Source organism: Rissa tridactyla, chromosome 21, assembly GCF_028500815.1.
Source record: "Rissa tridactyla isolate bRisTri1 chromosome 21, bRisTri1.patW.cur.20221130, whole genome shotgun sequence".
Lineage (NCBI taxonomy): Eukaryota > Metazoa > Chordata > Aves > Charadriiformes > Laridae > Rissa > Rissa tridactyla.
The window spans coordinates 5,408,562-5,421,968 of NC_071486.1; the positions used below are offsets into that span (position 1 = coordinate 5,408,562).

The 13,407-nt window shown below is 55.3% G+C and overlaps 1 protein-coding gene across 1 annotated transcript; it reads right to left on the reverse strand.

Annotated features, from left to right (window-relative positions):
• Positions 1-3,306: 3,306 nt before the first annotated feature.
• Positions 3,307-11,526, reverse strand: C21H1orf116 (chromosome 21 C1orf116 homolog). The gene is made up of 5 exons (XM_054181579.1): positions 11,193-11,526; positions 10,995-11,071; positions 7,913-8,044; positions 6,379-6,556; positions 3,307-5,887 (listed from the first exon to the last, which is right to left on the reverse strand). Exons 3-5 carry the CDS (start codon positions 7,997-7,999, stop codon positions 4,686-4,688), a joined length of 1,467 nt encoding a protein of 488 aa, XP_054037554.1. The 5' UTR covers positions 8,000-8,044; positions 10,995-11,071; positions 11,193-11,526; the 3' UTR covers positions 3,307-4,685.
• Between the last annotated feature and the right edge of the window lie 1,881 nt (positions 11,527-13,407).

Consider the following 13,407-nt stretch of genomic DNA (forward strand, 5'->3'; position numbering starts at 1 on the left):
TGGGCTGCTCCTGCATCGGGTGGTCGTGGGGATCCCACGGGCGCTCGGCCGAGGAGCGGCTCGTTGCTGGAGACGCCGCTGTGGAGGGATGCGGACTGGGCTAGAGCGAAGGTAAAGCTCTCCCGTTGAGTCTGTGGATTATGGGTTACACCGAGCAGAGCAGGATTGCTTCGCTCCCTGTGGTCCTCCTGCCTGGCACCGGTGTTGGGGAGCAATCATCTGGGTGACTAAATGCAGGGCTGCCGAGAGAGATGCTGCTTCCCTGCTCCTCCCGCCAACAAAAAGGGGAAAATCTGGCGCTGCCCGTGGGAACCTGCAGGCTGCAACCCGGGCGATGCACAGACAGGAGCAGGAGAGGCTCCCACCCAGCCAGGAGCTCCTCCGGCTGCGGGCTTTCAAGTGCAAATGATCGACTCTAAAGGCAGGGACAGCCCAGTGTAAATGGAAGAGGACAGGGAAAGGCGAGATTAAGCTCTGAGTGAAGGGGTCAGCCCTCTGAAGCCAGCTCCTGCAAGATATCTGGTAGCTCCATCTTTTGTCGGGCCCTTCCTAGGACAAATTTCTCTGTTCTGAGATAGAAGCTTTTTCTTTCAGGGCTGCCAGCTCCTCCTGGGAGAGCCGGGCTCTGTATTCCCTGTCCCATCCGCTAACACCATGTAGAAACATCACAGAGACAGCAAACTTAGCTGGCACCCATGGGTAAGTTTGTCAGGACTGGGCTTTCTATTCTCTCCCAAACCTGTGTGGACTTTGCCGTTTTAGCAGGAATAGCAATATGTGGGCAGTTTATTTGCCTTTTATCCCTCGTCCGTCCTTGTATAATGAAAATGAGTGTGGTTTGATGGTGCATTTTCATACACGCTCCTCTCCTCTGACCTCTCCTCTTTACCTACTGTGGATTCCAGCATCGTGCTACTTAATGCTCTGTCTTGCTGCACATCACTTGCGTAATGCGGTTACGTGACTGTTGCAGCCTCAAAGGTAATCTCACCTTGTTTATCTAATGAGAAAGGACGAGGGCATCAAGGTCTCTCTCAAGGCATTTTTGGCCTGAAACAGAACCTTAACTTCTCTTTAAACCAGATTGTTTTGGAAACAAAGGATTCTCTTCCAATCCTTGGCTTATTTAGTCAAAACCAGGGAGTACTACAGTGTAACATACGTGTCAAGCAGGAAAGCTAAGTTTTGATTAGATTTCCTAGCAGAAATCTCACTTCCAAAGATTGCTTATTAAGCTGCTATGGGGCAGAACGATGTTCATTAACAGGAGTTGTGCACGTGGCCTGGTTGGTACGAAATGGCAACAAACGAGAATAAATTAAAGCAACAGCCACAGGAGATCGGGGCCATTCCTCTGGGAATGAGCTCCCGATCTCTGCTTTTCCACGGGGCGAAGACCTTCTGCTGCCGCTGGGTCCCCTGGCGTGAATCACTCACCATGGGCAAGCCCTGCTGCAAAAGCAGGCGTTGCTGTTTAATCCAGCAAGCAAAAGATGACATTTTACAGGCTAGATATGTTTGCAGCCGGTGAAATGAAGGTGTTTATCCCCGCGGGCTATGTGACTCCTGGGCTGGCACCTTACGCAAGTGCAGACACAGGACTCTGCTCGGTGCCACCCGAGTCCAGCCCTGATGCTGAGGGACGGGTCCTGCCCTCCCAGGGGAGCACAGCCGCCTCTCGGCTCCGCGGAGCTTTTTACAGCGCCTGGGAGGGGTTTCCTACCAGCCAAGCTGCTCTTTCTGCCTCCTGCTTCTGCCGGGGTGGCCGCAGCGCTGGGTGCAGGCAGGCAGCCGGGGAGGAGGGAGCGGGACGGCGTGGAGGGGAGCACCCGGTTTGTGAGCGCAGAGCAGCCCCCTCGCTCGCTGGCCATGCGTTAGCCCAGAGGCACCTTCCCACGGCCACCTGGACCAGGTGGCACAGGGGGGATCTCAGCTCTGGCCGTGTTTAACGTGACCGGCTCATATGGGGACAGGCTCGCACCCGTGGCACTGTGCGTAGGGCCGTGCCTGTGCCCCGCTCAGCTTTCGCTGCAAACCACCTTAATCCTGCTCAAACCCCTCAAACCGCTGGCGAAGCCCCTGGCACGTGGCAGAGCTGCCTCCCCGGCCGCGCTGGGCTTTGAGCCACCCCCGCCTGGTGGCCAAGGGACTGCGGGCTGTCGTTGTCCCCACGGCGGGCAGCCACGCAGCGGCTCCCCAGTCCTGCCCGGCCACTGCCAGGCTTGAAATGAGGCGCTGGGCTCGGACTGGGCTCAGTAACGACCTTCCGGGCTCCTTCTCCCTTCCGGAGCCAATGTACAGGCGGCACCGTGTTGCCTGAGAAACCTGTTGGGTTTTCGGTCAGACCTCAGCCCGTGCAGCTTCTCCTGGTTTCCTCCCTGATGTGCCGGTTTGCATTACTGCTGGCCAGCCCAGAACTAATTTAGTTAATTGCTTAACTTACAAACAAGCATTTCCCCGCTTTCATGAAGTGTAGCTAATCAGGCATCATTTTCTCGCGTTCCTTGGATTCTTTTCGCAGGTCGGTGCTATTCCCTCCACTTGTGCACACCTTTATTACGTGGGGGTTTGGGAAATGATGCAGCTTTTGCAGAAGGATGCCCTCCCCTTCTGTCCGTGCGAAACCAAAGCTCTGCCGATGCCTGTTCGGAGAGGAAGGAGAAGCCTGGCTCTGGTTCTGCCCGTGGGAGCCTGTTTAGTATTCACAACGCTGCCCTGAAAAGCTGATTGTGCTGCAAGGTCAGCAATGAAAACGATTGAGTGCAACTTTATCTTAATGCTGCGAGCAGTTAATTAACGTCAGTAAATTGTGTAGTGCAATTGCCTCCACGGGTCAGCCCCTCTCCCTAAAGAAAGCCTGCATTGGTTTGGAATTAAATTGGCTGTTAGGAACAAAAGCGCTCGCTTTATTAGTGGAATCTCTCTCTAGATGTCCAACACTGAAAGCCAGGATTGCGTGAAGGATTTTTTTGGTGAAGGAAATGAAATGATCCTTTCAAGCCCAGCCGTTAGTGCAGCTTTTCAACTAAGAGGGCTGCTGTGGGAGATGCCCCCACAGACGCCGGAGATGGTGCAGGTGGGAAGGGATGGACCAGAGCAGCGGCAGGTCCCATGTCACCCGTCCCAGCCCAGCAGTGCCGTGGAAGACTTTGCTTATTGTACTGGAAGCACTTACACAAAACCCCACATCGTGTGGGTCCTGGGAGTGCAGGAGCCCCGGGTCTCTGGTCCAGACCTCATCATTTGCAACGCCCGGCTGCTGTCTGGGTCCCTCACGCTCCCCGAGTCAAGACATACAGAATCACGGAATTTTTCAGAGTTGGAAGGGACCTCTCGAGATCACCTAGTCCCACTCCCCTGCTAAAGCAGGATTGCCCAGAGCACATCACTCAGGGCTGCATCCAGGCAGGTCTTGAAGGTCTCCAGAGAAGGGGACTCCACACCCTCCCTGGGCAGCCTGTTCCGGGGCTCTGTCACCCTCGCCGTAAAGAAGTTTTTTCTCATATTTGATCGGAACTTCCTATGTTCCAGCTTGTGCCCGTTACCCCTCGTCCTGTTACTGGGAACCACTGAAGAGAGTCTGGCTCCATCCTCCTTGAACCCACCCTTTAGATACTTGTAAATGTTAATAAGGTCTCCCCTCGGCCTTCTCTTCTCCAGGCTAAAGAGTCCCAGCTCTCTCAGCCTTTCCTCATAAGGGAGATGCTCCAGTCCCTCAATCATGAAGTTTAAAACTTATTATTTAGCTTTACCAGAGCTGTAACTGCAACATAAATCTACACTACACTGTCATTTTCTGATCATATACAAGTTTATTACAGAAATAAACCACCTTCATTATAAAAGGTGTTCAGCATAAACGTTGACAGCATCGGCTGGGTCTGAAAGATGCGAGGAGAGTTTGAAAGGGAATGAAAAGGCGCTGCCTCAGACTTGCATCTCTCTCGTTTTGGGCAGTGTTTCTTGTTTTGCCACTGAAACACAGTCTGTCCGTCCTTAACTGTCACTTCATGCTGAACGCGGCTGTTCACGCGTCTTCTAACCCGGGCTGTCGGGGCTGGAGGTGAGAGGTGGTCAGAGGAGGTGCGGGATGCCTCTGCAGCCCCTCGCCCGCGGGCGCTGTACAAGGAGCACTCGTGCGCAGGGGAGCATTGCTGAACCCCCTCCCTTGCCCCTCGGTCCCACAGTTCTGTAGGTGGCAGTGGTGGCTTTTGGGAGGCACTTGCACGGGGCAGGGGAGTGCTCCGGCCTCGGAGGCTTTGAGAAAGTTAAAACCCCACAAAATCCTAAAGGAGCAGCGGAGTCCAGCAGTTCTTCCCAGAGAGGCTTTAGCCACAGGCGACCCCTTTTAAAATAAGCCAACCCCCAATTCCATGGCTTCCCTGCTGCGACGAAGCCCCAAATGCATTAAAGACCTTGTAGGAGAATATGCCCCATCCGCGTGCTGAGTGATGCTTTCTATAAATAGCTCATATGCACTTGCTATATACAAAATATTATGTACATGGGGCGTTACTTTATTTGGTGTGAAGCTCTGAATACCTCTCGTGGTGCCGCTCCCAAGATGCTGGGGCAGGAGATCACAGCAGAAGATGCTTATGGTTGTGCTGCCTGAGGACAAGCAGCGAAGGCACCTGGATCCAGGGTGAAAAGCCCCTTTTCCAGCAGCCCCGTGGCTCGGTGGGCTATTCCTTCAGCAGACCCAGCTTCTTCAGTGCCTCTCGCCGGTTCTCATCGGTTGCCCCCTTGGGGGAAATCTTCACGCTGACGCTGGAGCGGGGAGGCTTGGGGAAGCTCTGCAGCAGGTGGGATCGCCGCTTGTTGCTCTTCTCCGGCTCCATCTGCCCGGACTCCTTCAGCCCAGCAAAGTCCTTCCCTGCCACGAGGGACGTCGGCCGGGGGCGGCTGCTCCTCAGGAAGCTCGGGGCGAGCCGCTCGATGAAGGACATCTTGCCCAGGGAGCTGCTGGTCTTGACGCTCTGCTCCTTGACGCTGCTCATGTAGCTGCTCAGCCCCACACCGGAGCGCTCCAGGGTGTTGGATTTGAAGTTCATCTGCCGGATACCTGGCACCAACCTCTCCGCCGCCCCACGGTGTGCCTCGGGCTCTCCGGTGACATGGAATGGCATCTCCCTTGGTTGGGGTTGTGTGGTAGGTTGAAGGTGGGTGCTGACCTCCCTCCTGTCCTGTGACAGTCCAAGCTTCTCCAACGCCTCCCGTCGGGCTTTCTCCCTCTCCTTGGGGTCGAGATGCCCCGAATTCACCTTTTCAGCAGCAGCGTTGCTGGCAAAGCCGGCCGAGGACGGCGGTGGTGCTTTTACCTTCTGGCCAGGCTCTGTGGCGAGTGGCACTGGGCTGTTTTTGCTGGTTTTCAGGATAATATTTGGTGGCAGTTTCCGTGGCTTGGGGGCAGTTGGAGGCCCGCGCTTGGCATCTGGGTCCTGAGGGACCTCTTCCAACATGGATTTCTCTGGCTGGCCCCATGAAGTCCAAGCCTTGGTCTCCTTGGCTGAGCAATTGCTCCGTGACCACTCGTGGCTCACCAGGTCATCCTGGAAGGGATCTGGAGGCTGGATAATCAAAGATTCCAGGGACTTCACCTGGCTTCTTGTATTGGCTTGGTCAAGCCCATCCTTCTTGGCCATCTCCTGTGAAGATTTACCTACTGGCACTGGTTCCTCCACTGTGCGGACAGTCACTTTGCTGTCCAAAGCTCCGTTTGCTCTCTGTGCGTTTGCTACGGTGATGTTCCTTGGAAGACTGTAATAGCCTGGGCTTGGAACCGCTGCTGGAGCTGAGCTTGAGAAGGTGGAGATGCTCTTACCACTCTTCTGGTCAGCTGCACGCTGGTGACCCACGCTCAGACGGGGAGCCCCATTTTCCAAATCTAGGCAAAGAGAGAGATGTGAAGTCACGCACCATTCTGCAGACGGACACAGGACACTGTCCTGTGGGCAAAAGCAGCTTCTCCACACCTGACGAACCAGCGCAGCCGTGGCAGAGTTCACCCAGAGAGCTTACCCTGACCACAGCTAAGAAAGTCAGATACTGTGGATTTGGCAGAGCACACGGTGAATGAGGAGCCTCGTTAACCTGTGTAACCTGTGTAAGCTCAGAGCGTGAGCAAAGATGCTCTGCCCCGCGGTTCTGCCAACCTCGCCACGCAGCTCCTGCATGTGAGAACTGGGAAAATGCAGTCGGTGCCCTACTGACCTCGCTGCCTACAGCCACCGCTCGCCACGGAGTGACGAAAGCAAGCTGGCTTTAGCTTACCACGTGAATAAAACCGGGGCAATGCTCCTTCCCTGCCTGCCAAGGGAACGCACCCTGCGTGAAAGTCCCTTTGCAAACAAGGCTGGAGCGCGGTCTGCAGCTCACCCCGGGGAACGGAGTCTCGCTTGGGCCACGTCCTGGGCAGCTTGGAGGGCTCCACGTGGTCGGTCTCATCAGTAGAGACCCCGCTGTCTGCTTCTGCATCCAGCGAGCCAATAGTTTCTTCTAAGAACATCAGACACTCTTTCTCTTCCACAGATAAGTAGTCGTAACTGTTATCGCTCTGAAAAAGAAAAAAGCAGCACAGGTAGGAGACGCGGGTGTATTACTAGTCACAGCCCTGACAGGTAAGGAGAGACCTGTGACGGCTCCTGGCTGGGAGACTTGGCCAGTGACTTCAAAAATTGGTACTGACAGCTACAGAAAACTAAACAACTTCCTATAAAAACATATACATACACTTAAGGCCATTTTTATATTACCCCCCTATAAGCATCAGAAGATGGGCTATTTCTCACTTGGAAACTTGGCCTCTACCTTTGAGTTCTTTAGTTTACTTCGAAATATGAGCAGATGGGTAACGCGGGTGGTCTATAGGTACAGACACCTGTACTGATCAGCAGTGCCGAATCTTAGAAGCTTGTCTAAATATCGTAAACACTGAAGGCTTATCTGTGGGTGGTGGTCCCTCTCCTTGTTCTCCCATTCATATCCCAGCAAGATTCTGTTTAATTTTTGTTGTATTTCAAGTACCATGAGACGTGATTGCAGTGGAAGTGCCAAGTTACAAGGCGATACATGCAATATATCATGAAAAAACTGAAGGGCAGGAAAGGATGGAGATCAGCGAGCGGGGAGGAGAAATTGTCCCACGTGGGGTTGTTTTGCAGAGACACCTATCCAAACCTTTTACCATGCGATGTTGCAACCAGTTTTTCCATCCCTAATAAATTTCAGAGGGTTTGGTTCTGGTTTGCAATACATCAAATGGAAAGCCTGTTCAGGACTGAGCGTTGCACTTGCACATATCAATTATGCTCCAAGTCAGACAGGATGTAATTAGTCCATCCATCAATCTTGGAATCGGTGTTCGGAGACAAACAAGCTTTAATGGACAGATAGTGAAAAATTACACATCTACACCCATGGTCCAAACTCACCCCTGCCTTAACTAGGAAATTAATCTCTTGTCAGCTGGGAGGAGTACAGCTCGCTGTCTTTTCCAGGTGAAGTCACCCTGGCTGGAGCCGGTCTGACCCAGTTATCCAACTGGTCTAATCCCTCACTGGGGAGCGCGCCCGGCTCCTCCTGCCCAGCGCCTGCACTATCTGCATCTGCGGGCAAGGCAGGAGCCCCGGGCACTCGGTGCCACGTCCCCGAGGAGACCTTGCAGGAGCTCCGGCTCCCGATCGCTGCCACGCGCCTGGCAGGACGGAAAGGCTGGGAGTGCTTTGGGGCAGGAATTAATTTGGTTCTTGCGTTGCCCTTGGCGTGATGCTGTGTCAGGGCCCCCAGGTGCTTCCAAAGCACTGACAGAGAGTGGTTTTGAGCAGAGATCTGACCGAAATCCTTCCTCAGCCGCCGAGAGGGGCGAGTTGAGCCCCCGCTGTGCCCGGGTGGGCAGCACAGGGTTACTTACACGCTGCGAGTGGTTGGAGGCCGTGCTGACCATGCTGTCGCAGCTGTCAGAGTTGCAGCCAGCCATCCCCAGCTCCTTCCTAGGCATAGCACAGGCTGCCGCGGCGTCCGGTGTGGGGGGGCAATATCCCGGCTGAAGCAGAAGAAAGGAGAGGCGTTAAGCTGCGGGACCCCCCGGGGGGTGCAGGCACGCTGGGCAGGCGGGCTGTGGAGCTGCTGGATGGATGGAAAGTACGACGGAAGCTGCACATGAGGCTGCTGTTCTCCAGGAGAAGGTTCGGCTGGGCTTTTTTAAAGCATCCTTGGAACTGAAGTTTTCCCCAAAAGAATAGGAAATAGAGCGAGCTCTGGACCGCCTACCCACGGCCATCTCACCGTGGGGGTTCTCTAATCATCCCAGAGGTGCGGACAAGGTGGTTCCCAAGCGAAGGAAGAAGCTGTAAGCTCGGCAGCAGCGATCCCATCCCAAGGCAAGCCCAATCCCAGCTCTGACACACCGGACCTCTGCCCTCCTCCACACCCACCCTTCCCAGTGACGCTCTGCTGGGACCTTCCTCCCGGCGAGGACCTTCCCCGGGGATCACCGAGGTGTCGTGGCCACAGGGAGGTGCCCTGGTCCTTCGGGGCACACCGGGGAGCGTTGGGGCACACGCCTGGCATGGTTCGCTCGGAGCAGGGCAGTGCTGGGAGCTGTGCCCGGGCTGCCCCCATGGGCCGTGTCTCCAGCCACCCCGGGGGTGTCGCAAGCAGCACCCCAAGGTCCCCCCCCTGCTCGCGGTGATGCACCTTTGCTGCTCTCCTGGATGCAGCCTGTTACGCCCAAACACCGTAACGTCTGCTGACAAACAACCTGACATCAGGGTTCCCAACAGCGAGACCGTCCCCGGCGGCGGAGGGGACAGTTATGCTCAGAGGGTGCCTGGCCGAGAGAGAGCTCTGCTGCCTGCGGGGAGAGGCTGAGCAGCCTACAAAAGGCGTAATTACTTCTGGATGTAAAGCATTAACCTTCCAAAATTCACTGCCACCACCAATTATGTGTTTTCTCCGCCCGCGCCGCCCATTCTTGGGGAGAGAACTGGGCTGGGGAGAGCGGCAAAACAAACGCCCCCTACAACACACACGGGCCCACGCGAGAGGATTTGCTCGTCAGAGGACAGAGGAGCTCTTTGTGCCGTGACCTGCCCGGAACACGCTGCCGCATTTTTTTTTTCCCCCTTGTAGCAGGATCAGGGAATTAGACGGAGCGATAAGCGAGCAGAACTGGCTGCTTGTTCCGAGCGTTAGACCCTAAAAGAATTCCTTTGTAATTGGGACATGCCGCAAAAATTACATTTCAACACCCACACCCTGACAGATCCGATCCTTCCGCGCAGGAGTTTAGTGTTTTGGTCTCAGCTTTGCATTATTTGCTGCTTAAATTACGTTTGAGTAAGAGGTGCTTTTGGAACAGCAATAGCCGTGATTCTTTGGAATTTGGATAACTTCATAGCCAGAGCTTTTAGCTGTTGGGAAGCAGAGAAACTGGGTGTGGGGGGAAACCCAGTTTGGGGGGGGGTTTAGGCTTCTGCAAGCCACAGGGTTTTGCTGTGCACCTGAAGATTTGCAACGTGAAATACGAATCTGTTTCCAAGCAGCAGGAGACGACCGCCTGCGCGGCGGGGATTGCTGCAACGCTGCTCACCGCCTCCCGCACGCGTCCGAGAGAGCAAAACCCTCGGGGGAAGCGAAAGTCTTGCTCCAGCTTGACCCCTGCAGTCGGAGCAGCCGGTCGGTGCCAGCGTCCCCTGTCCCCCCCGGGAGCAGCAGCATGGCCCCCCTCTAACCAGGGCGTTCGACGGAGAGAATTCCACCGTCGGAATGCCCAATGCCATCGGCCCACTGGAAAAAATAAGTTGCCCTGGTTCAAACGGCGTTTGCAAACACAAAGCGGGTGCCCGGGGTTTGGCACCCGCCGAGCCCCCCCTTGCTGGGAGGCAAAGTTCACCCAGCGCTCGTCGGAGGCCAGGGAGGATCTAGGCAGAAAAGGAGAAGTTCGTTTTCCTGCCCACGAGTTCTCGGGTGCAATTGTGGCTCTAACGCCTTCATCCGACTCGGGAAAGGGGAAAAAAAATCAGTGCTGAAAGATCCCGGTTTTTATGATTCGGAAGGATTTTGCTTGTTCCTTCCTTTCGCTGAGTAACACGGTTCAGCCTGTGTTACTTCGCCAAGTTCAGCCACAAACTGAAAATATGAGTGAGCATTTAAATTAAAAGACATGGCACGTGAACAGCTGTTTTTCAATGGTGTGTATATCTTCCCCCACTAAAAATGCTTTTAGAGGAAGCTATTTTTTATCTAAAATAAAAGTCCAGTTTGCGCAGCTTCTGTGACAGCTGCTGTAACTGTCCTTTGCAAAGCTCCCTGAGCCCTCAAACTTCAAAGAGGCGCTGGATAGCAATTAATGCTAATTGCTTTATAGGAAGAGGCTACTTTCTTTTAAGGCCAGTACTACTGCAAGTATTCTATCCCGGCTCTCCAGCAAAGGTAAAGAACCTCGGTATTTTGGCTGTCTGAGGCACAGCAGCCGGATCCCCCTGCCTTACAGCTGCTGGCAAAGGGCTTTGACCCGGCCAGCTCGAAAGAGAAAACGAAGCAAAACGCCATTTGCAGGTACCGTCCCAGCGGCTGCTGCTCCGCAGCGGCACAGCGGGATGGATCCCACCTCGGGGCGAAGGGAGGCGATGGCGGCAGGTCTATTTAAACAAGAAAATCAAGTGCACGCAGCAGCTGCCCGAGCTCTTTGCTGTCCTCAGCACGAGTTTTCCCAGCCTCTCCCCGCCGGCAGCTGCTGGTCTCCCCGGCTTTCCTCCCGCCACCACCTTCAACCCACCTCGTCCATCTTCCCTGGTGCCACCTCCCGTGACACCTCCACCACTTTCCCCTTCCAAAGCAATGCGTGTCCGTACCCCCATGGGTGCCCGAGCCCCGTGTCCTCCCCGGGCAGAGACACTCAGCCCCTCGCCCGCAGCCCACGCAGCAGGAAAAGGACAGAAAGCAAAAGCCGAGAAGGAAGAGAGATTATTATATTATTTTCTTTTTTTTACCAGGACGTCCGTCGCTCCACGCTGCCCGGCTCCTTGTCCCAGCCGTGCCTATCCCAGGACTTCTTTGCTTTTCTGGGCTAACCAAACAGAGCCGGGTTACACATTAACTCACCTGCCCGGCCGAGATAAGGCTGTGCGGTGCTGGGTGGGTGGGTGCTGGGCGGGTGGGTGCTCGGCGGCGAGCCCCCGGCCCCTCACCTGCAGCCTGCGGCACCGGGGCGAGAGAAACTCATCCGGCAGCCGTGCAGGGCGGGTTTGTGGTGCTGCGGGCTGGGGTCCCAGCACCGCCGAGCCCCTAAAACACCTTCATGTGCTGCCCTGACGCAGCCGGGTCCCTGCACGCCGTGATCGCTCGCAGCCCTGCCAGAGAGGCTCTGATCCCAGGCAGCGCAGGCAGAGGTGCAGGCAGCGCAGGCAGCGCAGGCAGCCCGTGCCCGGGAGGCTGCGGGCAGCTCTGCGCGGTACCACCCAGCTCACTCACTTCCCGGCTTGGCTGGTGTCCTCTGATGTCCTCAGCGCGGGTTTCGCCGGAGACTCCTTAATCCGGCAGCCTGTTCTGCCGCATAGCTGCTCGCTGACACGCGGAGGAGCCCAATGCGCAGCCCTGACCAAAGCGCTTTTGTACATAATAATTAAGTCCTTTGCGCCCTGCGCTGCTGAAGGCATTACCCCACAACTGGTTTATTCTCTTGGGTGGTTTTGTGCATGAGGTCCCTCTGCTCAGGGTAGGACCCGGCTCCTTCTCAGCTCTAAAAACACAGATCGTTACTAGAACAAGTACGTACTTGCGTATCACCAGAACTTTGGCAGAGACCAAAAGTTTGCTGTCTGCTGCTGTACAGTGTACGATTCTTGTAACGACAGGTAAAAAGCCATTTTAGAAGGGAAGCTTCACCACTAAGCTTTATTTATGTGTTAGAGAAGGGGGTGCTGCAGTCATGTATGCTCTGGGGCTTGTTCTGCACCTCCTGCCCGGCTGCGGCTCCCCTTTGCCCCTCCTGGCATCGTTCCCTGCAGGCGCTGAGCCCCTCCGCATGTTCATTCCCTCTCTCCCTAATGCTGGAAGCTCTTCTCTTCACTGGGCTGCCTGAGTCCTCGAGCCTGGGTAAAGCTAAAGCCCCCGGGACACCCGTCGCCCTCCTCACTCACACCAACACCTGCTCAGAAACTGCTGCCGGGGCACGTCCTTTGGCAGCGTCCCCTCCTCTGGAGACAGGGGTACCACCGCTGCTGCCACTCTCTGGGGGGAGGTAAAGAAGAGCCCAGTTATTCCATCTGCAGCACTGGGTGACGCCGACCTCCAGTACCCGATCTGCCGGGTGGTGCTGCAGAAACAGCTGGAAGAGCTGCCGTGACTTGTGATTACCCCGACTTTGGCCTCTCCTAGTAAAATTACAGCTTTTCCCTCTGATAAGCAATGCTTAGGGCAATGCTTCCCCCTCCCAGCGGAGCATCTGCTCTGCAGGGCACTCCTCACTGAATAACTATCAATCAACATCCAAGCAGAAACCCTGCAGCAAACTTGCCGAATCGATATAGCCACCAGATCCATTCAAGTTTTTGTGCTTCGGTGATTTCATTTTTATTGGGTTGCTGTTTTTTGCTTTAGAAACAGGCTGTGTTGCAATGCGAGTTCCCTGCTGCACAGAACAGGGAAGTGGAAACATCTGTTATTTAAAGCCATGGTAGGATGGAGAGAAAGCAGAGGTTCCCATCAGCTACAGCTGTGCCCAGTTAGCAAGGTAAGGGGAAGGGGAAGGGTAGGAGGAAGGGGAAGGGGAAGGGGAAGGGAAAGGGAAAGGGAAATGGAAATGGAAATGGAAGTGGAAATGGAAATGGAAGGGGAAATGGAAGGGGAATGGAAGGTGTGTGCTGACAAGCAAATCCAGAAGGCAGAGGCTGTGGGAGCCCGTCCGGTCGTGTCTCCCCCAGCCTGCAGCAAAGGTGAGGGGTGCGAGCGCGGCATGTTGGGGCATCGCCGCAGCCGGTGGTCACAGAACCGAGTGCGGGACTTGGTGCCGGCACTTCTGGAAGCGTTGGCTGGTGTTGTGCTGGGTGGTGCAGCGACGTGCACAGGGTCAGATTCACACTGGGTTTGCCGGGTTGCGCTTAGTTCTGAGCCTGCTTTAAGAGAGGGAGCAAATCTAAACCCAGGGCTATTTTCTTATTGCGCGTGCAAACACGGTGTGCCTGAGCGACCACTCCGGGACAGGGCGAGTGTGTCCCGAGAGCTCCGTGCTGCCAGCACAAGGGCTTAAATCTGTGCCGTAACATAAATAGAGCTTGCTGCCTGCAGGGCTGCGAGCGGGTCAGGAAAATGTCATGATCCATCAAGAAAAGTCTTGAGCTTCTCTGAATCGGGTGCCCAGAAAGAACCTGTTCTTTTCCCCCTTTCCTCTTCCTCCAATGAATA